This window comes from Carcharodon carcharias, chromosome 1, assembly GCF_017639515.1.
Source record: "Carcharodon carcharias isolate sCarCar2 chromosome 1, sCarCar2.pri, whole genome shotgun sequence".
Taxonomy (NCBI): Eukaryota; Metazoa; Chordata; class Chondrichthyes; order Lamniformes; family Lamnidae; genus Carcharodon; species Carcharodon carcharias.
The window spans coordinates 103,276,388-103,303,410 of record NC_054467.1 but is presented as its reverse complement, the minus strand read 5'-3'; the positions used below and the strand labels follow the sequence as shown (position 1 = coordinate 103,303,410).

The following is a 27,023-nucleotide window of genomic DNA, read 5'->3' as shown; positions in this document are numbered from 1 at the left end:
TTACCTTTTCCATTCCTTTAACTCTATGACATACACCAATAAGATCTCACGGACCTGTAGAAAATTGGATGACAAGTTATTAATATCATTGACTTTTTTTACAGCTGTTCCCCTAAATCTCTATAATCCCATGGTCATTTTTAAAGGGTTGGGGAAGAATTGGATCCTTGCAAGAATTGTAGAGTACAACAATAAACCAGCTAGAAGTCAGGGTTACCAGGGAAGACCCTATCTCACCAACCTTTTGTTTTGAAGAAGTGACATCCCAAGTTCACTTTGGAGTGATCCAGTGTAGCTTGACTTCTAAAAATGCATTTGGCAAAATCCTAAACCAATGCTCATTATTTAAATCTAGAGCAGTGGGAATTCAACCTGGAATTAGTAGAAATTTGACGAAAGAATGGGAAGAACAGTTAGAACCAAAATGCCCTGGAGGCTTCCAGCAAACTAGGAAGCCTTTCAGCAAGTTGTATATGAGCTAATCCAATACTAATCCAACTGTACCTGTTCCTTTCGCGCAGTCCTTTATCACTCCCAAACTCTAATATATATCCACTTTTGTTTTCAAAAATGCAATGCTCTTGCCACACATTTCTTGACCAAGATTTTACAGGGCCCCGGAGAGCAGGCTCAGAGGCCGGTGGTGCAAAAAATCGGGATGGCAGGAGGCATTTTACCAGTGGTGAGTAGGTTGCAGATAGCCTGCCTGCCTGCCCTTAGGCTAATTGAGGCCCTTAAAGGATAAATTAAGGCCACTTAAGGGTCTCTTCCTGCTGGTAATTTACCAGCCTACTGGCTTGCCCCCTCTAAAATTTTCATTTCAATTTACACCTCTGAGAAAGCCTCATGTTGAGGCACCCTCATTTTCTCCAGCCTGCCTCAGCAGCATCCACCTCTCCTGATATGGCTGCCAGGGTTCTAGGGCTGTCAATCCTCTGATTGGGCTGCCAAAATTAGGAGCCTGTCTACCATTTTAATAGGGTGGCAAGCATGGAGACAGTCAACTAGGAAGTCGCCTTCAGGAAACTTGTTCGGCAGGCCTCCCTCCTGGTAAGCACGGGCTCCAGACCACCATTTGGTGTCCGGAAGCCCATGAGAAAATTCTGTCCATGGTCCTTTGAACTTCTGAAGGAGGTGACTTTTGCATGATCTTATTGGCATGTACAGGATTACAATCCATAAAGAAAAAGCAGTTTCAAAAGGTTACTTGAAATGAAATTGTGACAGTAGGGCAAGATGACAAATTCAAACCGGTTAAAGTCAAATTTAAGACAGTTTGAGGAAGTCTTTCTTCACACAAAGAAATGATCAACATCTGGAACAGCTTTCTGGGAAGAGTAGTAAGGGCAAAAGCGAATTATTCATCTACAAACAGGAACCTCTGGCCCTACCACAATCAGCTTTGTGCTGGAGAAATTCAACTTGTAAAAATGTAGCACCTGAAACTGGGTTTCCTTCATGTTCAATGGTCTTTTTGGGAATATTGTGGAAGGGTGTACTAGTTTAAATTTGAAAATGTCCCTATGAAAGAGAGATGATCAGGCAGCTTAACTGCAAAGTGCTGTATTGGTAGCAGTAGCATCAATGATAGTACTCTGTACACACAATCAAACTTTTCTTTAATGATTGGTAAACTCATTAATCCTGGTCCAGTGGAGAACTGCACTTGAAGGGAGCTTAAATCAGATAAAGGTTGACAATGTGGTAGTAAAGTCAAGGGCAGTAATGTGTGATTGCTGGAGGATATGGGAATTTTGAAGAGTATGCATTAACTTGGACAAGTACGCATATGGGAAGTGCCTCCAATTAAGATTACCTGAGATCAATGGTTGGGGAATGAAATAACCACATTAAGAATAGGCAGAGAGATTAAAATGCTACAAAGGACTAAATGTAACAGAAAGAAGTAAGCATCACTCTGCTAAACAAAAACAAAAATACCTGGAAAAACTCAGCAGGTCTGGCAGCATCTGCAGAGAGGAGCACAGTTAACGTTTCACATCCAAATGACCCTTCAAGAGAAGGGTCACAGAAAGTTCTGTTGAAGGGTCATTTGGACTCAAAACATTAACTGTGTTCCTCTCCGCAGATGCTGCCAGACCTGCTGAGTTTTTCCAGGTATTTTTGTTTTTGTTTTGGATTTCCAGCATCCGCAGTTTTTTGCTTTTATCACTCTGCTAAACACAGCTTGCTGTGAAGTCAGTAAGACCTGATGAGTGATTGTTAGTGAGTCATTTGATTATGCAAAGCAGCACCATAAAGTGTAACCCATAAATTTGCAGGACAATTGTCACAAATATAGATTTGGGAAAACTGAAGAGGCAGTTTTCTACTAGAATCTATTCAGTTTTCTATACAACAACTTTTTTGATACTGTTCCCACTAGCAACTGCAACATTATGTTGTAATGATGTATTGGAAAATAACAAATCCCTTTTGCAACCTAGAAATAATTGCTAGCGTAGACATAACATACTGTCTGCACTGGCACATTAATCTTCATAAACACACATTGTTTGTGCATTATCTGATGACTGTGTCATTGCTCAGTTGAACACTAACAAAATTACACTGATACTGCATTTCCATTGCAGCTACTAGTCTCAGACCAGCAGTTGCAGCATGCCTTCAGGCCAGGCAATATCTCATTTACACTGCATGGCTGAAACTCCAATTCTGCAAGAGAGAGCTCTGTGCCCACATGATTAAAAACACTAGGAATCTGCCAATTATGTTTACAGCAGATGGGTTTATAAAGTGTCCTGGATATCCTTAGGATCTCTAAGCACTTTCAAAGTTCAGTTTAACATTGCTCTAGTGTTGCATTCCTCCTGGGAGTCTCATATCACTTCCCTCTAGTCCGAACCTGCTTTTGGACACTTACGTTGTTCGGTGTAAGCACCTAGAGAGTGCTTTAGTTTTGAATGTAAAGTTAACCACTATTTTCTTCAGTTATATAAATTCATAACCATTCCCTGAAGTAAAGTGGAATGATGTAGCCAAAGGTGACATTCTTTCTTAATCAGAGGGGAACCTTGAGATAACTGCTCTTGCTCCAACTGTATTGAATTCCCTTGCTAGGTGATCATGTTGCACCACTGGTCTTAGCTGATGAAAGTTCTGTGACTTATACCATTTTGTTCTCCCAGCTACAGGATAGGAGTAGAATTGCAAACATGTTCTGAAGAGAGAAAATAGGAATAAAACTTGAAAGGTTTTCTTGGTTGCCTTGTTCGCAGTTGAAATAAATGTTAAGCCCCCTTTTAATCGATAACTGACAAGGTGATAGAACATTGTTGCCTGTGAAATTATCAATTAAGCAGCCTCCTTTCTCCCCCTCTTGTGATAGGTATTTGGTTATGGAACTGATGGATGCCAACCTATGTCAGGTAATCCAAATGGAACTGGATCACGAGCGGATGTCCTACCTACTGTACCAGATGCTGTGTGGCATCAAACACCTCCATTCTGCTGGCATTATTCACAGGGTAGGTGTTCAGTAAAAGCAGACAATCTCAGACTTTGAGTTTGATTGATAGGTAGAGTTTCACGTCAAAGAAAATCTGCCTTGCTTTGCCTCAACAGCTGCAATTTGTACAAGACAATTTTTATACAGTATATAGTCAATAGCATGTTTCTAGGAACAGATATGACACTATATTTTTATAGATTTCCCACAGTTTCATTGCTACAGTTACACATTTCAGATTTTATTTTATATGGTACGAGTATTCTGAAGAATACTCTAAAAAAACTTTGTGTCCCATGATTTTATATCTGTAATTTCAGCATAATTACCCATTGCAAATTCAATCTGCTACAGATTCTGACTTTATCTCACCAGGATGTATTGATGTTTTATATCTAAATCCAGTAGAGTTAACTGTGTCCCATTCCATCAGACGAGAGGCCAGTTTTGTGGGCCTGCCTTCTACCCAATGGAATCAGAGTAAAACCACAACTAATCTCATCGCCAGGCATAATTTGTGTAATCACAGTGAGCTGTCAGAGTTGATGGCAGGAGGGAGGAAGGGATTGGAAAATCTAGCAGCTCTTTGAAAGGGTAAAGCTGGAAATAAAGCCCTAAAGATGTGAGGGGGAGTCAATCGATTGATAAGGGCCTAGAAGGACCAACAGCAAATAAGATGATTCATTATGGAGCAAAGAAGAAATTCAAAACTTTTATTTACTATTTTTAGAGTGACCTCTGGCATCCCCTTTAAGACAGCTGATTAGGGTGCTCCGTGTCCAATATCAGTGGCTGGAGTATACAATCGTGCTTTTGTCATAGGACCATGATTTGCAAACCTTCATGAAATGCTCTATTCAGACAGGTTAGTTATATAAAAACAAAAAACTGCAGATGCTGGAAATCCAAAACAAAAACAGAATTACCTGGAAAAACTCAGCAGGTCTGGCAGCATCGGCCGAGAAGAAAAGAGTTGACTTTTCGAGTCCTCATGACCCTTCAACAGAACTGAGTGACTATTAGGAGAGGGGTGAAATATAAGCTGGTTTAAGGTGGGGGTGGGGGGAGAGAAGTTGGGGGGGGTGGTGGTGTGGTTGTAGGGACAAGCAAGCAGTGATAGGAGCAGATAATCAAAAGATGTCACAGACAAAGGAACAAAGAAGTGTTGAAGGTGGTGATATTATCTAAACGAATGTGCTAATTAAGAATGGATAGCCGAACACTCAAGGTACAGCTCTAGTGGGGGTGGGGTGGAAAGACTAGCGGGGCATAAAAGATTTAAAAATAATAGAAATAGGTGGGATAAGAAAAATCCAAATAAATTATTGGAAAAAACAAAAGGGAAGGGGAAGAAATGGAAAGGGGGTGGGGATGGAGGAGGGAGTTCAAGAGCTAAAGTTGTTGAATTCAATATTCAGTCCAGAAGGCTGTAAAGTGCTTAGTCGGAAGATGGGGTGCTGTTCCTCTAGTTTGCGTTGGGCTTCACTGGAACAATGCAGCAAACCAAGGACAGATATGTGGGCAAGAGAGCAGGGTGGAGTGTTAAAATGGCAAGTGACAGGAAGGTTTGGGTCATTCTTGCGGACAGACCGCAGGTGTTCTGCAAAGAGGTCGCCCAGTTTATGTTTGGTCCCTCCAATGTAGAGGAGACCGCATTGGGAGCAACGAATGCAGTAGACTAAGTTGGGGGAAATGCAAGTGAAATGTTGCTTCACTTGAAAGGAGTGTTTGGGCCCTTGGATGGTGAGGAGAGAGGAAGTGAAGGGGCAGGTGTTGCATCTTTTGCATGGGCATGGGGAGGTGCCATAGGTGGGGGTTGAGGAGTAGGGGGTGATGGAGGAGTGGACCAGGGTGTCCCGGAGGGAATGATCCCTAAAGAATGCCACCGGGGGAGGTCAAGGGAAGATGTGTTTGGTGGTGGCATCATGCTTGAGTTGGCAGAAATGGCAGAGGATGATCCTTTGAATGCGGAGGTTGGTGGGGTGATAGGTGAGGACAAGGGGGACCCTATCATGTTTCTGGGAGGGTGGAGAAGGCGTGAGGGCGGATGCGCGGGAGATGGGCCGGACACGGTTGAGGGCCCTGTCAACTACCATGGATGGAAAACCTTGGTTAAGGAAGAAGGAGGACATATCAGAGGAAATGTTTTTGAAGGTAGCATCATCAGAACAGATGCGACGGGGGCGAAGGAACTGAGAGAATGGGATGGAGTCCTTACAGGAAGCGGGGTGTGAGGAGCTGTAGTCGAGGTACCATTCTAATCTGTCTCTCTCTGAACTTACTGCACTCCGTTCTCTCAGATCCAACCGCAACATGGTCATCAAACCCGCTGACAAGGGTGGTGCTGTTGTCTGGCGCACTGACATCTACCTCGCGGAGGCTGAGCGTCAACTCGCAGACACTTCCTCCTACCTCTTCCTGGACCATGACCCCACCACTGAACATCAAGCTATTGTTTCCAGGAATGTCACTGACCTCATCTCCTCTGGAGATCTTCCTCCCACAGCTTCCAACCTGATAGTCGCCCAACCTTGGACGGTCCACTTCTACCTCCTACCCAAAATCCACAAACAGAACTGTCCTGGTAGACTGATCATGTCAGTCTGTTCCTGCCCCACGGAACTCATTTCTCATTAGCTTGACTCCCTTCTCTCTCCCCTTGTCCAGTCCCTTCCCGCCTATATCCTTGATTCCTCTGACACCTTACGTCACATCAACATTTTCCAGTTCCCTGGCCCCAACTGCTTCCTCTTCACCATGGACATCCAATCCCTCTACACCTCCATCCCCAACCAGGATGGTCTGAGGTCCCTTAGCTTCTTCCTCGAACAGAGGCTCGAACAATCCCCATCCATCACTACTCTCCTCCATCTGGCTGAACTTGTTCTCACACTGAACAATTTCTCCTTCAACTCCTCTCACCTCCTCCAAATAAAAGGTGTGGCTATGGGTACCCGCATGGGCCCCAGCTATGCCTGTCTTTTTATGGGGTATGTGGAACATTCCTTGTTCCAATCCTACTCCGGCCAACTCCCACAACTCTTTCTCCGGTACATTGATGATTACTTCGGTGCTGCTTCATGCTCTTGTCGGGACTTGGAAAAACTTATTAGTTTTGCTTCCAATCTCCACCCCTCCATCATTTTCACATGGTCCATCTCTGACACTTCCCTTTCCTTCCTTGACCTCTCTGTCTCAATTTCTGGTGATAGACTGTCCACCAATATCCATTATAAGCCCACCGACTCCCACAGCTACCTCGACTACAGCTCCTCACACCCCGCTTCCTGTAAGGACTCCATCCCATTCTTTCAGTTCCTTCGCCTCCGTCGCATCTGTTCTGATGATGCTACCTTCAAAAACAGTTCCTCTGACATGTCCTCCTTCTTCCTTAACCGAGGATTTCCACCCACGGTATTTGACAGGGCCCTCAACCGTGTCCGGCCCATCTCCCGCGCATCTGCCCTCACGCCTTCTTCTCCCTCCCAGAAACATGATAGGGTCCCCCTTGTCCTCACTTATCGCCCCACCAGCCTCCACATTCAAAGGATCATCCGCCGCTATTTCTGCCAACTCCAGCATGATGCCACCACCAAACACATCTTCCCTTCACCTCCCCCACCCCGGCGGCATTCCGTAGGGATCGTTCACTCCGTGACACCCTGGTCCATTCCTCCATCACCCCCTACTCCTCAACCCCCTCCTATGGCATCTCCGCATGCCCATGCAAGATATGCAACACCTGCCCTTCACTTCCTCTCTCCTCACCATCCAAGGGTCCAAACACTCCTTTCAAGTGAAGCAGCATTTCACTTGCATTACCTTCAACTTAGTCTACTGCATTTGTTGCTCCCAATGCGGTCTCCTCTACATTGGAGAGACCAAACGTAAACTGGGCGACCGCTTTGCAGAACACCTGCGGTCCGTCCGCAAGAATGACCCAAACCTCCCTGTCACTTGCCATTTTAACACTCCACCCTGCTCTCTTGCCCACATGTCTGTCCTTGGCTTGCTGCATTGTTCCAGTGAAGCCCAATGCAAACTGGAGTAACATCACCTCATCTTCCGACTAGGCACTTTACAGCCTTCCGGACTGAATATTGAATTCAACAACTTTAGCTCTCGAACTCCCTCCTCCATCCCCTCCCCCTTTCCGTTTCTTCCTCCTTCCTTTTGTTTTTTCCAATAATTTATATAGATTTTTCCTTTCCCACCTATTTCCATTATTTTTAAATCTTGTATGCCGGGCTAGTCTTTCCACCTCACCCCCACTACAGCTGTACCTTGAGTGTCCTACCATCCATTCTTAATTCGCACATTTGTTTAAATAATATCACCACCTTCCACATTTCTTTGTCCCTTTGGCTGTAACATCTTTTGATTATCTGCTCCTATCACTGCTTGTTTGTCCCTACAACCTCCCCCCCCCAATTTCTCTCCCCTCCCCCCCCCACCTTAAACCAGCTTATATTTCACCCCTCTCCTAATGTTCACTCAGTTCTGTTGAAGGGTCATGAGGACTCGAAACGTCAACTCTTTTCTTCTCGGCCGATGCTGCCAGACCTGCTGAGTATTTCCAGGTAATTCTGCTTTGTTTTAGGTTAGTAATATGATCCCCATTTCCTGGACCAGATGGAAATGGTGGCACACAAATTGATAATAAGAATAAGGCAATAAGTAATGAACCCATGCTATCTTCATTTTTCATTCATAAATATAAACTTTTGGGTCATAAATCAACCACTTATTGTGTATCGGTATCCAAAGAAATTTTGAATGGATGCTAACATCCATTGATAACCCCTTAGGATGTTGGGGCAAGCATGTTGAAACAGTCACACTTCTTGGAAATGCAATGGAAATGCAGTATCAGGACACTACCCTGAGGAACTCCTACGCGATGTCCTGAAGCTGAGATGACTGACCTCCAACAACCACAACCATCTTCCTTTGTGCTCGGTATGACTCCAACCAGTGAAGAGCTTTGCCCCTGATTCCCAATGACTCCAGTTTTGATAGGGCTCCTTGATACTACACTTTGTCAAATACAGCCTTGATGTCAAAGGCAACCACTTTCACCTCACCTCAGGAGTTCAGCTCTTTTGTCCATGTTTGAACCAAGGCTGTATTGAAGTCTGGAGCTGAGTGATCCTGGCGGAGCCCAAACTGAGCGTCAGTGAGCAGGTTATTGCTAAGCAAGTGCAGCTTGATAGCACTGTTGATGACCCTTTCCGTCACTTTAAGGATGATGGAGAGTAGACAGGTGGGGTGGTAATTGGCCGGGTTGGATTTGTCCTGCTTTTTGTGTATAGGACATACCTGAGCAATTTTCCACATAGCTGGGTAGATGCCAGTATTATAGCTGTATTGGAACAGCTTGGCTAGGGGCATGGCAGGTTTGGAGCATAAGTCTTCAGTACTATTTCTGGAATGTTGTCAGGGACCAAAGCCTTCAGTATCCAGTGCCTTCAGCCATTCCTTGATGTCATGTGGAGTGTATTGAATTGGCGGTAGACTGGCATTTGTGATGCTGGGGACCTCCGGAGGAGGCCAGGATGGATCAACCACTCAGCACTTCTGGCTAAAGATTATAGCAAATGCTTCAGCCTTATCTTTTGCACTGATGTGCCGGGCTCCTCCATCATTGAGGATGGGGATATTTGTGGAGCCACCTCTGCCACTGAGTTGTTTAATTGTCCACCACCATTCACGACTAGATGTGGCAGGACCACAGAGCTTAGATCTGATCTATTGGTTGTGGGACCGCTTAGCGGTCTTTCACTTGCTGCTTTTGCTGTCTAGCATGCTTCACCAGGTTGACACCTGATTTTTAGGTATGCCTGGTGCTGCACCTGGCATGTCCTTTTGGAATCTTCATTGAACCAGGGTTGATCCCTTGGCCTGATGGTAATGGTAGAGTGGGGGGTATACCAGGAACCGGGCTATGAGGTTACAGATTGTGTTTGAGTACAATTCTGCTGCTGCTGATGGCCCACAATGCCTCATGGATGCCCAGCCTTGAGTTGCTAGATCTGCTTGAAATCTATCACATTTAGCATGGTGCTAGTGCCACACAATATGATGGAAGGCAGGATTTTGTTACCACAATGACTGTGCAGTGGTCACTCCTACCGATACTGTCATGAACAGATACATCTGCAGCAGGCAGGTTGGTGAGGATGAGGTCAGGTTTTTCCATCTTGTTGTTTCTCTCACCACCTGCCGCAAACCCAGTCTAGCAGCTATGTCCTTTAGGAATCGGCCAGCTCAGTCGGTAGTGGTGCTCCCGAGCCACTCTTGGTGATGAACATTGAAGGCCCCGCCCAGAGTACATTCTGAGCACTTGCTACCCTCAGTGCTTCCACCAAGTGGTGAGTGGTGTTCAACATGGAGGAGCACTGATTCATCAGCTGAGAGAGGGCGGTACGTGGTAATCAGCAGGAGGTTTCCTTGCCCGTGTTTGGCCTGATGCCATGAGACTTCATGGGGTCTGGAGTTGATGTTGAGGACTCCCAGGGCAACTTCCTCTCCACTGTATACGTCTGTGCCGCCACCGCTGCTGAGTCTATCCTGCCAGTGGGACAGGACATACCCAGGAATGGTGATGGTGGTGTCTGGGACATTATCTGTAAGGTATGTTTCCGTGAGGATGACTATTCAGGCTGCTGCTTGACTAGTTTATGAGACAGCTCTCCCAATTTCAGCACTAAATGTTGGTAAGGAGAACTTTGCAGGGTTGACAGGGCTGAGATTGCCGTTGTCATTTCCAGTGCCTAGGTTGATGCTGAGTGGTCCGTTCAGTTTCATTCTTTTTTTGTGACTTTGTAGCGGTTTGTTACAACTGAGTGGCTTGCCGATTAACGGCCAGCCAGCATGAAGCGCGTGCTGAAAAGCTCAGCGCTGCCAGGTGGGGGGCGGGAAGAGGGCGGGCACTGATGTCAGCATGGGCGAGTGCTGAATGAAAGCTCCCTGTAAGCAGAGAGCTACCTCAGGGAGCTGAAGACTTCAAAAGAATTAAATAAAATTTTAAGATCATGAAAAATATGTCCAAGCATCACAATCAATTACCTGAACATATACATGTTAATATTCTGTCACACATTTTTTATTTTTATTTAATAACGGAATTCGCATCCCGCCCTTGGATCATGTTTCATCAAAAATGCAAAATCCACCTGGCAGACCCACCCATCTGCCAACCATAAGATTGGATGGACCACGAAAAATCAGGGACAGTTGAAACTTTAACAACTATAATTGTCTTCTTAATTGTCGGCAGGTACACTTCCATCACTCACGTGCGCCCGCTGACCAAAATATCACGCGAGTGCCGAGTGACATTGGGACGTTTACCCAACGTCATCGCACTCGATTTCATGTCCGATCAGGTCGTGCACATGCCCACATGCCAACCTAAAAATCCTGCCCTAGATGGGAATTTTACCAATCTCCTGGCAACAGGCTGGGAAGGGAGGAGGCTGGCAAAATGGCACAGGAAGGCAGACAAGGCACCCACCGAGAGCCCAATTAAGTAGCCAATTAAGGGTCCCTTCTCAGTGCTGCTGGCAGTTTGCTCACTGCCTCATGGGGAGACCATCCAGTGAAACTTGGCAGCCACCCAGGGGGCTACAAGCTGCGGATCTCTTCTTTGGGCACTCCATGATCCAGGGAGGGGCCTCCGGTGGCACTGGCTACCCCGCAACAACAGTGCCGCCTGTCCACTGAGCCCCCCCACCTTCCTTGCCAGGGCCAGCCTGCCTGACCCTGGTGTCCCCAGAGTCCACTTACCTGTCTTTGGGTACAGCCTTTTATGCAATGGTAGCAGCAACGGTCACTGTTCCAGTGGTACTGCTGAGGCTGCTGAGCTACCAGCCCTCTGACTGGGTTGGCAGCTATTGGTGGTGGCTTTTGGACCTGATTGCGGGACTTCAGTTTCCATCGTAAAATTTGGCCCATACAACACTTCTCTCCCTCTACCTGTATGTGTCCATTATCCAGCCATACCTTGCTGTCTTGTTTCTATTCACACTTTCTGAGCCTAAATATTGAATATCATTTAACTATCTTAGTAATCTACCTTGTCAATCTCTTATGTTCCAACAGAACCTCATTCTGAAAGCCTAAATTAAGAAAAATTGGAATACTGTTTGGACTAATTATAATGGAATGGAACAAACAATAAGTGGTAAAAAAAAATGCAAAGAACTGGTTTTTATTCTGATTTTCGGGTGGGAGCACACCGATGGTGCAGGGAAAATAGGAGTTTTTTTTATTCATTTATGGGATGTGGGCATTGCTGGCTAGGCCCGCATTTATTGCCCATCCATAATTACCCTTGAGGTGGTGAGCTGCCTTCTTGAACCGCTGCAGTCCATTTGGTGTAGGTACACCCACAGTGCTGTTAGGAAGGGAGTTCCAGGATTTTGACCCAGCAACAGTAAAGGAACTGCATTTTATTTCCAAGTCAGGATGGTGAGTGACTTGGGGGGAACTTCCAGGCGGTGGTGTTCCCATCTATCTGCTGCCCTTGTCCTTCTAGATGGTAGTGATCGTGGGTTTGGAAGGTGCTGACCAAGGACCCTTGGCGAATTCCTGCAGTGTATCTTGTAGGTGGTACACACTGCTGCCATTGTGCATCGGTGCTGGATGGAGTGAATGTTTGTGGATGGGATGCCAATAAAGTGGGCTGCTTTGTTCAGGATGGTGTCAAGTTCCTTGTGTTGTTGGAGCTGCACTCATCCAGGCAAGTGGAGAGTATTCCATCACACTCCTGACTTGTCAGGAGCCAGGAGGTGAGTTACTCACCACAAGATTCCTAGCCTCTGACCTGCTTTTGTAGCCACAGTATTTACATGGCTATTTGAGTTCAGTTTCTGGTTAATGGCAACCTCCAGGATATTGATAGTTGGGGATTCAGCAATGGTAATGCCATTGAATGTCAAGGGACAATGGTTAAATTCTGTCTTGTTGGAGATTGTCATTGCCTGGCACTTGTGTGGCGTGATTGTTACTTTCCACTTGTAAGCCCAAGCCTGAATATAGTCCAGGTCTTGCTGTATTCAGACAAGGACTGCTTCAGTATCTGAGGAGTTGCGAATGGTACTGCACATTGTGCAATCATCAAAATGCATATTAGAGAAGAGAAGAGGGCTTATGAGAAAAGACTGGCAGCCAACATAAAGGGGAATTCCAACGTCTTCTATAGACAAATAAATATTAAAAGGGTGGTAAAAGGAGGAGCAAGGCCGATTAGGGACCTAAAAGGGAATTTACACATGGACGAAGGGGCCATGGCTGAGGTATTAAATGAATACTTTGCATCTGTCTTCACCAAGAAGGTAGATGCTACCCAGGCCATGGTTACAGATGAAGATCTCTGTCACTAGAAGGGATCAAAATTGATAAGGAGCAAGTGTTGAATAGACTGTTGGTACTTAAAGTTGACAAGGTACCGGGACCGGATGAGATGCATCCAAGGATATTGAAGGAAGTGAGAGTAGAAATTGCAGGTACATGGCAATAATCTTTCAGTCTTCCCTAGACTCAGGGGTGGTGCCAGAGGACCGGAGAATTGCATACGCTATGCCCTTGTTCAAAAGAGATTGTAAGAGTAAGCCCAGCAATTACAGACCAGTCAGTTTAACTTCAGTGGTGGGCAAGATTCTAGAAACAATTATTCGGGATAGAATTAGTAGTCACATGGAAAAATCTGGGTTGATAAGGAAGAGCTAGTTTGGATTTCTAAAGGGGAAATTGTGTTTAACTCACTTGCTATAGTTTTTTGAAGAGGTAACAGAAAAGGTCGATGAGGGTAATGCTGTTGATGTGTGTACATGGACTTTCAAAAGGCATTTGACACAGTGCCACACAACAGACTTGTAAGAAAAGTTGTGGCTCATGGAATAAAAATGACAGTAGCAATGTGGAGTCAAAATTGGCTGAAAAATAGGAAGCAGAGTGTAATGGTCAATGGATATTTTTCGGGCTGGAGGAAGGTTTGTAATGGAGTTCCTCAGGGTTCAGTATTGGGACACTTGCTTTTCCTGATATATTAATCATCTAGATCTTGGTGTGCAGGGGACAATTTCAAAGTTTGCGGATGATAGGAAGCTTGGGAGTGTTGTAAACTGTGAGGAGAACGGTGTGTAACATTGACAGAGAGGGCATAGACAAGTTGTTGGAGTGGGCAGATAGGGGGCAGATGAAGTTCAATGAGGAGAAGTGTGAGGTGATGCATTTTGGTAGGGAGAACATGGACAGACAATATAAAATAAGGGGTGAAATTTTGATGGGAGTGCAGGAGCAGAAGGACTTGGGTGTATATGTGCATAGATCATTGAAGTGGCAGGACAGGTGGACAGAGGAGTTAATAAAGCATATAATAACCTAGGCTTTATTAATAGGGGCATGGAGTACAAGAGCAGGGACGTTAACCTGAATTTATATGAGACACTCATTAGACCTCAGCTGGAATATTGTGTATAGTTCTGGGTGCCACATTATAGGAAGGATGTGAACACATTGGAGAGAGTGCAGAAGAGGTTTACAAGCATTGTTCCAGGGATGAGAAACTTCAGGTATGAGGATAGATTGGAGAAGTCGGGACTGTTCTCCTCGGAGATAAGGCCACTAAGAGGTGATTTGATAGATAAAAACAAAAAACTGCAGATGCTGGAAATCCAAAACAAAAAATAAAAAATACCTGGAATAACTCAGCAGGTCTGGCAGCATCGGCGGAGAAGAGTACAGTTGACATTTCGAGTCCTCATGACCCTTCAACAGAACTAAGTAAAAATAGGAGAGGGGTGAAATATAAGCTGGTTTAGTTGGTGGGTGGGGGGGAGAAAGAGAAGGGGGGGTGGTTGTTGGGACAAGCAAAAAGTGATAGGAGGAGATAACCAAAAGATGTCACAGACAAAAGAACAAAGAGGTGTTGAAGGTGGTGATATTATCTAAAAGAATGTACTAATTAAGAATGGATAGCAGGACAGGCAAGGTACAGATAGCTCTAGTGGGGGTGGGTGAAATAAGACTAAAAGGGCATAAAAGCTATAGATAAATGATCGGTGGAATACATTAAAAATAATGGAAATAGGTGGGAAAAGAAAAATCTATATAAATTATTGGAAAAAACAAAAAAGGAGGGGGAAGAAATGGAAAGGGTGTGGAGATGGAGGAGGGAGTTTAAGGTTGAACTCAATGTTCAGTCCGGAAGGCTGTAAGGTGCCCACTCGGAAGATGAGGTGCTGTTCCTCCAGTTTGCGTTGAGCTTCACTGGAACAATGCAGCAAGCCAAGGACCGACATGTGGGCAAGAGAGCAGGGTGGAGTGTTAAAATGGCAAGCGACAGGGAGGTCTGGGTGATGCTTGCGGACAGACCGATGGTGTTCTGCAAAGCGGTCACCCAGTCTGCGTTTGGTCTCTCCAATGTAGAGGAGACCACATTGGGAGCAACGAATGCAGTAGACAAAGTTGAAGGTAATGCAAGTGAAATGCTGCTTCACTTGAAAGGAGTGTTTGGACCCTTGGATGGTGAGGAGAGAGGAAGTGAAGGGCAGGTGTTGCATATCTTGCATTCGCATGGGGAGATGCCGTAGGAGGGGGCTGAGGAGTAGGGGGTGATGGAGGAGTGGACCAGGGTGTCACGGAGTGAATGATCCCTACGGAATGCTGCCGGCGTGGGGGAGGTGAAGGGAAGATGTGTTTGGTGGTGGCATCATGCTGGAGTTGGCAGAAATGGCGGAGGATGATCCTTTGAATGTGGAGGCTGGTGGGTGATAAGTGAGGACAAGGGGGACCCTATCATGTTTCTGGGAGGGAGGAGAAGGCGTGAGGGCGGAAGCGCGGGAGATGGGCCGGACACGGTTGAGGGCCCTGTCAAATACCGTGGGTGGAAATCCTCGGTTAAGGAAGAAGGAGGACATGTCAGAGGAACTGTTTTTGAAGGTAGCATCATCAGAACAGATACGACAGAGGCGAAGGAACTGAGAGAATGGGATGGAGTCCTTACAGGAAGCGGGGTGTGAGGAGCTGTGGGAGTTGGTAGGCTTGTAATGGATATTGGTGGACAGTCTATCACCAGAAATTGAGACAGTCACTCCTCACACCCCGCTTCCTGTAAGGACTCCATCCCATTCTCTCAGTTCCTTCGCCTCTGTCGTATCTGTTCTGATGATGCTACCTTCAAAAACAGTTCTTCTGACATGTCCTCCTTCCTCCTTAACTGAGGTTTTCCACCCACGGTAATTGACAGGGCCCTCAACCGTGTCCGGCCCATCTCCCGCGCATCCGCCCTCACGCCTTCTCCTCCCTCCCAGAAACATGATAGGGTCCCCCTTGTCCTCACTTATCACCCCACCAGCCTTCGCATTCAAAGGATCATCCTCCGCCATTTCCGCCAACTCCAGCATGATGCCACCACCAAACACATCTTCCCTTCACCACCCCCCCGGCGCCATTCCGTAGGGATCATTCCCTCCGTGACACCCTGGTCCACTCCTCCATCACCCCCTACTCCTCAACCCCTACCTATGGCACCTCCCCATGCCCATGCAAAAGATGCAACACCTGCCCCTTCACTTCCTCTCTCCTCACCGTCCAAGGGCCCAAACACTCCTTTCAAGTGAAGCAGCATTTCACTTGGATTTCCTTCAACTTAGTCTACTGCATTCGTTGCTCCCAATGCGGTTTCCTCTACATTGGAGAGACCAAACGCAGACTGGGTGACCGCTTTGCAGAACACCTTCGGTCTGTCCGCAAGCATCACCCAGACCTCCCTGTTGCTTCCATTTTAACACTCCAACCTGCTCTCTTGCCCACATGTCTGTCCTTGGTTTGCTGCATTTTTCTAGTGAAGCTCAACGCAAACTGGAGGAACAGCACCTCATCATCCGACTAGGCACTTTACAGCCTTCTGGACTGAATATTGAGTTCAGCCTGGACTGAATATTGAGTTCACCAATTTTAGATCCTGAACTCCCTCCTCCATCCCCACCCCCTTTCCGTTTCTTCCCCCTCCTTTTTGTTTTTTCCAATAATTAAATAGATTTTTTTTTCCCACCTATTTCCATTATTTTTAATGTAATCCACTGATCATTTATCTATACCTTTTATGCCCTTTTAGTCTTATTTCACCCCACCCCCGCTAGAGCTATCTGTACCTTGTCTGTCCTGCTATCCATTCTTAATTAGTACATTCTTTTAGATAATATCACCACCTTCAACACCTCTTTGTTCTTTTGTCTGTGATATCTTTTGGTTATCTCCTCCTATCACTTCTTGCTTGTCTTAACAACCATCCCCCCGCCTTCTCTCTCTCCTCCACCCCACCGCACCCCCCCCACCCCCCCACCAACATCCCCCCCCCCCACCCCCCACCCCCTTAAACCAGCTTATATTTCACCCCTCTCCTATTTTTACTTAGTTCTGTTGAAGGGTCATGAGGACTCGAAACGTCAACTGTACTCTTCTCCGCCGATGCTGCCAGACCTGCTGAGTTATTCCAGGTATTTTTATTTTTTGTTTTGATGATTTGATAGAGATCTTCAAAATTATGAGGGGGGAGGACAGAGTAGATAGGGAGGAGCTGTTCCCACTCGTAAAAGGATCATGAACAAGAGGGCACAGATGGAAAGTGAGTTGCGAAAGAAGCCAATGTGACATGAGAAAAAACTTTTCACACAATGAGTGGTTCAGCTCTGGAATGTACTGCCTGGAAGTGTGGTGGAGGCAGGTGCAATCGAGGCATTCAAGAGGTCATTAGATGATTATTTGAATAAAAACAATGTGCAAGGGTTGGGGGAAAAGGCAGGGCAATGGCACTAGGTCACTTGGAGAGTCAGTGCAGAAGGAACTCCTGATGTCCTGGAACTAAGATGATTGACCTCCAGCAACCACAACCATCTTCCTTTGCCTCCAATCAGTGGAGAGTCTTCCCCCTGATTCCCATTGACTCCAGTTTTGCTAGGGCTCCTTGATGTCACACTTGGTCAAATGCTGCCTTGATGTAAAGGGCAGTCACTCTCACCTCACCTTGGGCATTCAGCTCTTTTGTCCATGTTTAAAACAAGGCTGTAATGAGGTCAGGAGCTGAGTAGCCCTGGCGGCTCCCAACTGAGTGACAGTGAGCAGGCTATTGCTAAGCATGTGTCATTTGATAGCACTGTTGATGGCCCCTTCTATCACTTTACTGATGATCGAGAGTAGACTGATGGGGCAGTAATTGGTTGGGTTGGGTTTGTCCTGCTTTTTGTGTACAGGATATACTTAGGCTATTTTCTGCATTGCCGGTTAGATGCCAGTGTTGTAGTTGTACTGGAACAGGTTGGCTAGGGGTATGGCAAGTTCTGGAGCACAATTCTTCAGTACTATTGCCGGAATATCGTCAGGGCCCATAGCCTTTGCAGTATCCAGTGCCTTCAGCCGTTTCTTGTTATCACGTGAAGTGAATCGAATTGGCTGAAGACTGGCATCTGTGATGCTGTGGACCTCTGGAGGAGGTTGACTTGGGTCATCCAATTCTGGCTGAAGATTGTAGCAAGTGCTTCAGCCTTATCTTTTTCACTAACATGCTGGGCTTCCCCATCATTGAGGATGAGGATATTTGTAGAGCCTCCTTCTCCAGTGAGTTCTTTAATTGTCCACCACCATTCATGACTGGATGTGGCAGGACTACCGAGTTTAGATCTGATCTGTTGGTTGTGGAATCACTTAGCTCTGTCAATTACTTGCTCCTTATGCTGTTTGGCACACAAGTCGTCCTGTGCTGTATCTTCAACAGGTTGACACCTGATTTTTAGGTATGCCTGGTGCTGCTCCTGGCATGCCCTCCTTCACTCTTCATTGAACCAAAGTTGATCCCTGCCTTGATGATAATGATAGAGTGGAGGATATGTCAGGCCTCCTGAGATTACAGATTGTGGTTGAGTGCAATTCTGCTGCTGCTGATGGCCCACAGCGCCTTATGGATGCCCAGTCTTGAGCTGCTGGATTTGATCGAAATCTACCCCATTTAGCACAGTGTTACATAGAAATATAGAAACATAGAAACTAGAAGCAGGAGTAGGTCATTCAGCCCTTCGAGCCTGCTCTGCCATTCAGTACGATCATGGTTGATCTTCTATTTCAATGCCATACTCCCACTCTCTTCCCATACCCCTTGATGCCTTTAGAGTCTAGAAATCTATCTATTTCCTTCTCAAGTATATTTAATGACTTGGCCTCCAAAGCCTTCTGTGGTCAAGAATTCCACAGGTTCACCACTCTCTAAGTGAAGAAGTCTCTTCTCATCTCAGTCCTAAATGGCTTGCTCCCTATCCTGAGACTGTGACCCCTTGTTCTAGACATCCCAGCCAGAGGAAACATCATCCCTGCATCCAGTCTGTCCAGCCCTGTCAGAATTTTATACGTTTCAATGAGATCCCCTCTCATTCTTCAAAACTCCAGTGAATACAGGCCTAGTCGACCCAATCTTTCCTTATATGACAATCCTGCCATCCCAGGAATCAGTCTGGTGAACCTTTACTGCAATCCCAGTATGCCAAGTATGTCCTTTTAAAGGTAAGGAAGGCAAAACTGCACACAATACTCCAGGTGTGGTCTCACCAACGCCCAGTACAGCTCCAGTAAGATATCCTTGCTCCTGTATTCAAGTCCTCTCGCAATGAAGGCCAACATACCATTTGCTTTCTTAACTGCTTGCTGTACCTGCATGTTTGCTTTCAGTGATTGGTGTACAAGGACGCCCAGGTCCCTTTGTACATCAACATTTTCCAATCTATCACCATTTAAATAATACTCTGCCATTCTGGTTTTCCTACCAAAGTGGATAACTTCACCATTATCCACGTTATACTGCAGCTGCCATGTATTTGCCCACTCACTCAACCTGTCTAAATCGCCTTGAAGCCTCTTAACATCCTCTTCACAACTCATGTTCCCACCTAGTTTTGTGTCGTCAGCAAACTTGGAAATATTACGTTCGGTTCCCTCATCCAAATCATTGATATATATTGTGAATAGCTGGGGCCACACAACACGATGGAGGGTATCCTCAATGTGAAGACGGGACTTCGAATCCACAAGGACTGTGTGGTGGTCACTCCTACTGACACTGTCATGGACAGATGCATCTATGACAGGCAGATTGGTGAAGATGAGGGCAAATATGTTTTTCCCTCTTGTTGGTTCCCTTGCCAGCTGCTGCAGCCCCAGTCTAGCAGCTATGTCTTTTTGGACTTGGCCGGTTCAGTCTGTACTGGTGCTACCGAGCCACTCATGGTGATGGTCAATGAAGTACCCCACCCAGAGTGCATTCTACAACCTTGCCACCCTCAATGCTTCCTCCAAGTGGTGTTCAATGTGGAGGAACACTGATTCATCAGCTGAGGGAGGACAGTATGTGGTAATCAGCAGGAGGTTTCCTTGCTCGCCTTTGACCTGATGCCATGAGACTTCATGGGATTGACAGTTGATGTTGAAGACTCCCAGGGCAACTCCCTCCCGACTGTATTCCACTGTGCAGCCACCTCTGCTGGGTCTGTGCTGCTGGTGGGACAGGCCATACCCAGGGATGGTGAAGGTGGTGTCTGGGACAATATCTGTAAGTTATGATTCCATGACGATGACTATGTCAGGCTGTTGATTGACTAGTCTGTGAGACAGCTCTCCCAATTTTGACATTAGCCCCAGATGTTAGTAAGGAGGACTTTGCAGGGTCAACAGGGCTGAGTATGCCATTGTTGCTTCGGTGCCTAGATTGATGCCAGGTGGTCCGTCCGGTTTCATTCTTTTAGGCTTTTGGCAGTTTGATACAACTGTGTGGCTTGCTAGGCAATTTCAGAGTCAACCACATTCCTGTGGATCTGAAGGCGCATGTAGGTCAGACCCGGTAAGGACAGCAGGTCTCCTTCCCGAAAGGATATTAGTGAACCAGATCGGTTTTTCCGATGCTCAGCATTGGTTTTATGGTCATCATTAGACTTATAATCCAGATTTTCATTAAATTCAAATCCCATCATCTGCCATAAACCAAGAGCATTATCCTAGGTCTCTGGATTACCTGTCCAGTGACAATACCACTATGCCACTGCCTCCCCCATAACAACTCCATCCCCACTTGTTTCCACTTCATCTTGGTAGTCAACAACCAGAGCATCCAACTGTTCCAAACTGGGGCCTCACTGAGATCCTGTGAAATACAAAGGACCCTAGTGCAAGTTTCAGGTTAAAAATGGGTGGAGCATACATGGTGTAGAATGGCCTAACTAATGGTCCTTAAGCAGCTCAAGAATGGTAAGTGTGGGTTTTTAATGCTCCTCCTTGCCCTACAAAATTCTTCTTTTCTGCTGGTGCCCTGTGGCTCACGCAACAGGATTGCCTCCTCTTCCTCCTTTAAGGCTCCAATATGGCTTGATATCATGGACGAGCAGTCAGGTTTCCTGCACACAGCTCTCCCCACCCCCATCGATTGGTGAGCTACCCCTTGGAACTAATACATCTCTGGTCACGGTTATGCGACTGGACAAGTAATCCAGAGGCTGGAATAAAAATCCAGGGAACATGAGGTCAAATCTGACCATGGCAGTTGGAGAATTTGAATTCAGTTTTAGTGGAAATAAGAAACTGGTAGCAATAAAAGTGGCCTCAAAGCTGACAAATTAGTTTGTACTTTGATTTACTCTTTTATATTCACAGGATCTAAAACCCAGCAATATAGTGGTAAAGTCAGACTGTACACTGAAAATCCTGGATTTTGGACTGGCAAGGACTGCAGGAACAAGCTTCATGATGACTCCCTATGTAGTAACCCGTTATTATAGAGCGCCAGAAGTAATTCTGGGGATGGGGTACAAAGAAAATGGTGAGATCTTTACTGGACAATCAGATTTTGCACTGTTGTTTAATTGTGTAATACACAGAACATATGTCATGCGTACTTTGAATCATCCTGTTAACTTAAAAAAAAGATTTTAGCCTTCCACTAACCAAATTATATAACATGAGCAAATTGTTTTATCCAAAAGTGGTCCTGTAATTCAAGTTAATATTTTACAACACCATCTAGTCAACTGGCTGTGAGCTGACAAAGAATTCATGTGGCAATTAATCATGAGATTCAAAAGGCTGGTTATGCCAGCAAGATTCTCTGGTTGGTTGCCATATGAACTCTTACTTCCCTGATGCCCCTGCTGAAATTGAGAACTTATTTCAGTGGATTTTAGCTAGCAGGCGGCTAACTAGTGGAGTGCACCAGCAGTTATCTGACTCTGACCATGGGAGGATTTTGAGTGCAGAGCCTCTTTATCAGGCTGCTGATAATCTGTGGGCACCAAACTGTTGCCTGCTGCAACTTGCTGACTCAAGATCAACATGACATTGAGCAGTCCGGATTGGGAAGATTGCAAGGGTGGAGGCAGTTTGATTTGGGTTGCAATTGTGAAGCGGCGCCACAACAGCCCATACCGCTCCTGTGGAGTCCGAAGGAACTCTATCTCTTGTACGTATCCCACAAAAATAATTTTCAAAGTGGCTTTTTGCTGCCTCACCTGCTGTACCACTCAGTAAAACTGGATGGTGTGTGCACAGTCCATGACCCATCTAAATGTCTGGCAACATTTAAATCAGACCCCTTTGTAAGTCATAGGGCACAGTTTTCATACTAAAAGGGCCTACTTCCCGATATAGGTGGGCATTCTGGCTTCCCAGAAGAGTACCACTTTGAGGACAGTGACCATGTATAGCAGGGCAGTCAGTCATTATGGAGCCACTATCCTGCTCTTTATTCCAGGTGGGCCAAATAAAAATATACACCATTGTGTGTACAGGTGCGCATCCTGCTAACCCATGACGTGGCATTTTGGTAGAATGATACACTGGACTGCTATGCTGCTGTCTAGATATTAATAGTTTAATTATTAAAATGGTAATGCTCTTAATCCTATGAAACTGACTTATATTCAGCATTGAACAGTGTTCCATTGGAAGCAAAATTGTGAAGAATCCTGATTTACAGGAAAATATAATAACAGAAATTACTTTAGTGTCTTAATCATTAATTAATTCTAATTGTATGACTACAAAATCTCAAAATTTGCATGGTCTACCTTTAAGTAAGAGGTTAATTGTTTTCTGTATCCTCTGCATATTTTGTATTACTTAAAGTGAACTCAATGTACAAAATTCAGAATTCAGAGAGAGAAGTGATATCCTGATCCATTTTGTTATCATTCTTGCCCCTTGTGGGAAAGAAAGGTATCTTGACAATTTTATATTGTCAAGTACTGTATAAATGACACTTTTATATTTTGGATGATGGAAACCTAAAAAAGAACAGAAGAATGTAATATTTCAGCACAGAGACACTTCTTCTAATTATAATTATTATTTGTCTCTGGATTATCATGTATTGATCACCTCAATGAAAACTAATTTCAAGATTGATGCGTTGACAACTAAGTCTGGAATATCTAAAGCCTTGGTGACTATAGCTACAAATATTTGCATGGTCTTGTTAGTGCACAGAAATATTTTCAGATTTTGTTTTTAAAATATGAATCAATTCTCTAATATTATGGAAAACTGTCAGCCTTTAAATTCAACTGAATATTTAACAGTGAATGGAAATATTGATGACTGATTTATAATAAATAGGAATAATATTTGACAGATATACTGGGGTGGTAAAGAGGAAAGAGATAATAATTTACTTCTTTTTTACATCCTGTTGTCTGAGTGAAATCCATTATTTAAGACATGAAATGTATTGCCATGACGATGAATAAGGGCATTCTCTGCTAATATGCCACCAATGGTTCCACCAACCCCTATTTTCAATTCCTAACACATTGCATCATCTCTCTGCTTTATGTATACAGAAATGCGTACTGGGATTATACCTTATTAATTCATTTAGTATGTTGGCTGCATACTATCATATATTTAGATAATTATTAATTTTTGCACAAAGTTTAAACAATTTTTTCCCCATAGACTTTGTTGGCACTTAGAATGGCCAGCTAGAGATTTGAAATCTTTACTCTGAGCTTGTTTATATTTATTTTAAAACAAGACACAGAAAATAGAATCCAGTACTGGTGCTTGATGTTCATTAATACTCTTTAAGTTTGTTTAACTTTCAGGATTTTGGGTAGATACAACCTGGGGCCTTCAATTAATTGTTACTTATTTTCTCACCCCTAACTATTTTTCCCTTCTATATGATCTTCATGATTCTAATTATAATTTTTTTGTGTTATCACCCATTGTCTGAAAACATAGTGGATATTTGGTCTGTTGGGTGCATAATGGGAGAAATGGTCCGCCACAAAATCCTCTTTCCAGGAAGGGACTGTATCCTTGTGCTGCTTGCAGCAGCTAATCGTGGCTTTTTGATGCATTTCTTTAACTCCTTAAGATCAGATGAGTGAAAAATAAATTGTAAGCAACTGTGTTTTTTTTAATTGCACAGCCACCTTGTAGTGTGCATTTTTCATGTGACAATTTGATATTAGAAATGTTTCTTTCATGAAAATATTTAGTATTTGATGCAGAAATGTGGCAAGATATATTACATGCTTGTTTTTAACATGTGTTTGGAGAAGGGTTGAGCAATTATTCTACCTTCAGAACTGTTAAACTTCTAAAAATGTGATCAAGTGCTGCCCTTTAATATTTAAGTTGCTACTCAGTGCCCTGATAGAATCACTTTGAGAGAAGACATAACCTAGAATTTTCACAAGATATTGATAGTTCTGCACATTCCTTCTTTGTCTTTCATCGTGCTGCATTTGTTTCATACTGTGCATTATTCCTGATCATCAAATGCTTCCAGTTAGGACACTGCATATAATTTCTGGCTTCCACACCATTTTAGTTGCAGTACTTTTTCAGAGTTTGTAGTATTTAAAAAGACAATGGTAGTTTGATTCAATAATATTGCTTTCCTCTCAGACTACTTTTAAAGCTGGAGTACCCCATAAAGGAACCGAAGATGTTTTTAAAGCTAAGAATTAAAGTTTCGGAAAATCAGGCTTCTAACAGACTTCAGGGGAGAAATTGGGCTCTTTTGCACTCATTTTTGGGCAATATGAGTGCCCTTGCTACAACAAAATAGCATCCATGGCACAGGCACATTTGTGGGGTGATATACTGGACGCCAGATTGGTGCAGGCATTAACGTGCACAACATGAATAACTGCCGGAAGTGTAAGTAGAGCAGGCAGATCATGACGCCCAACTGCATGCAACATGACTTGGAGAATGAACAGAGGTCACTTAGAGCAGGAGAAGCTGCTGGAACAGGGAGAAGGGTGGGTGGTTGTTAGAGAAGGGATCTCAGCCAGAGACCATATCTGCCCATGGTGAGAAGGGAGCAATTCTACCTGTGAGGAACAATGTGTGAGACATCTGTGCTTCAGTAAAGATGTCAGTAAGGAAGTCCTTACCAAAATGTTCCACGTATTTCAGCCACAGCACCATTACCAGTGTTTGTGAATGTGATGGCAAAGCTTAATTTATTCACCTGCCAGTTCAAGGCTGGATCAGACAATATTTGCAGGATATCCCAGTTTGCTGTCCACTCTGCCCTCGCCCCAGTTGAAGCACTGAAGTGGCTGATCCACTTCCTGCCTGGCCTCAATTTTGAGGCTGGCGGGAGGAGTTCAGGAACAGGAGGATGCCTGGCAGGTTACTCTGCTCAGGCCTTGGGACAGAGAGATGGGGAAGGGGGCACCTCCATTACTGGCCCCCTTTCCAGAATGGGTGTCCCCTCCACTGCCCCCCCCCCCCCCCCCCCCCCCCCCCACCCCCCAACCACCACAAAGTCTGCCCCAATCAGGTGCTCTGTCTCCCCACTGTGAGACTTACCTGGTCCTATGGTTCCAGCACTCAAACTGGCGGGACTGCTTGTAGTCCCAGCAGTGGCCACCACTCCCAGTGAGGGGCATAAGTCCTGGCTCCAGTGAATTAACGTTCCATGGAGCTATAATGGCTGCGGGCAGCTGTGATTGGCAGGGGCATGTTCCCTATCAACTTTTCTGATGGCAAGGCAGGAAGGAAACCCTGCCATCTGAAAAATCCTGCCCAAAATGTGATAGAGCAGCCCCAACCCCAATTAGCCAATAATCCTGCACCTTATCGTCCCTCTGTCACTGGCCAACACAGCATTCAATGTCCACAATGCAAGAAATAAAAACCACCAAGAAATAAATATTCAAAACCAAATTTAAAAATCAAACCATCCCATGTTGCATATAAAGAACAACTGATCACCCTTGTGCAATGTCTTCATGCCTGTTCTCCCTGTGCCTTTGCCTGTCCTGTGCCTTTGCTCAGTGGATGTAGCATGACTCGTGGAAAGTGGCAGACTTTCATTGGAGGAGCCTGCAGCTGGACTTCGATGATAAGCTTGAGAGGTTGGGGCTTCAAAGGCCTGGCTTTGGTCTGCACCATCTCAGCCTAGACTGCAGCTGTCTGGACTGGCTGACAGGCAATAACAAGGGTACAGGTCCATGTTCCATGGGAGTCACAATCGTTCCTCCAAGGCAGCGCCTGAACAGTCCTAGTCATCTGTTGGATGGCCTGGTATTCTTGCTGGGTTAGGTCACACCCTGAAAGCCCCATTACACATTGTACAACATGATAGCAATAACCTGATTTTACATGACAGTAAGTTGACCTTGTATCACCACAGTCTGAGCTTTCACTGCAGCACCCAGATGTTGGGTGGCCGTTGCCTGTGCTTCATTGGAAGCTGAGACATCGGCAATCAGACAATGCATCATGGTTGAGCACAAAAGTGTGTGAATGGAGTTGGCCACCATTTCCATCCTGGAATGGATGGGCTCCACGTTCTGCGCAAAGTCTTGTGCCTAGTTGATACTGGATTCCTATATGTTTCTTTAAATTGACTGTTGGCTTTCTGGCAGATTTGCCAATGCACCAAGCTTTTTTGTTGTGCCTACACATCAGTGTTCTTCTGTAGGCTGGCCCATCAAGTTCCTAATCTGAGTCCTCTGATGTGCAATCCATGTGTGCTCTCATCCTCCAGTGCGCTCACACCTGCGCTATCTTTGCCCCCTGCCCTAGCTGCAGTCCACTCGAGCCTAGTGTCTCACTATGTGCAGATTCCAGTTCTAGCCTATCCTCTAAGATACACACAGTTTCAGTATCTGAGCTGGTGGCTGCGAGTATGAAATCAAATCAGTGTTTTGATTTTACCATCATTGTCGTCTTGCTGTTTTTCCGCTGTTTGGCCTGGTTGCATTTCTTGGGAATCTGAAAGAAAAAAGTCACAATGGTAAAGTTATGATGCTTGGAGGTGGGAAAAAAAGAAGAGGTGTGCGCGTACACCATCTGCAGCTTGTAAAGTCAGAAGAGTTTGTCAGATGAGCAGAATGTATGATGTGAAAAGGAGAATTAGGTATGAGATTACTGCATCCTCAATGGTTTCATCCCCAACACCAGCAATTGCTTTAGCAATGGGCATCACAATAATGACCAGCACAGTCTCTTCCGTGGTGGGTGGAAGATTTCTCCTTCCGTTAGCTCGTGCTGC

At 45.1% G+C, this 27,023-nt stretch overlaps 1 protein-coding gene and 1 long non-coding RNA gene across 8 annotated transcripts in view; one reads left to right on the top strand and one right to left on the bottom strand.

Moving 5' to 3' along the window:
- Positions 1-27,023, top strand: part of mapk10 (mitogen-activated protein kinase 10) — a 214,555-nt gene that overhangs the window by 110,194 nt on the left and 77,338 nt on the right. For 4 of the 7 annotated variants that reach the window (XM_041186815.1, XM_041186842.1, XM_041186834.1 and 1 more), the window contains 2 exons: positions 3,350-3,488; positions 21,164-21,329. In XM_041186815.1, coding sequence (XP_041042749.1) covers positions 3,350-3,488; positions 21,164-21,329 — 305 coding nt within the window. Of the gene's footprint in view, positions 1-3,349; positions 3,489-21,163; positions 21,330-23,746; positions 23,819-27,023 lie in introns of all 7 variants that reach the window. The other 3 variants (XM_041186850.1, XM_041186802.1, XM_041186808.1) reach the window with 1 other exon arrangement.
- LOC121277421 lies at positions 34-26,984 on the bottom strand. The gene is made up of 3 exons (XR_005942875.1): positions 26,901-26,984; positions 26,687-26,743; positions 34-54 (listed from the first exon to the last, which is right to left on the bottom strand). It is a non-coding gene; the product is annotated as an uncharacterized LOC121277421 (long non-coding RNA).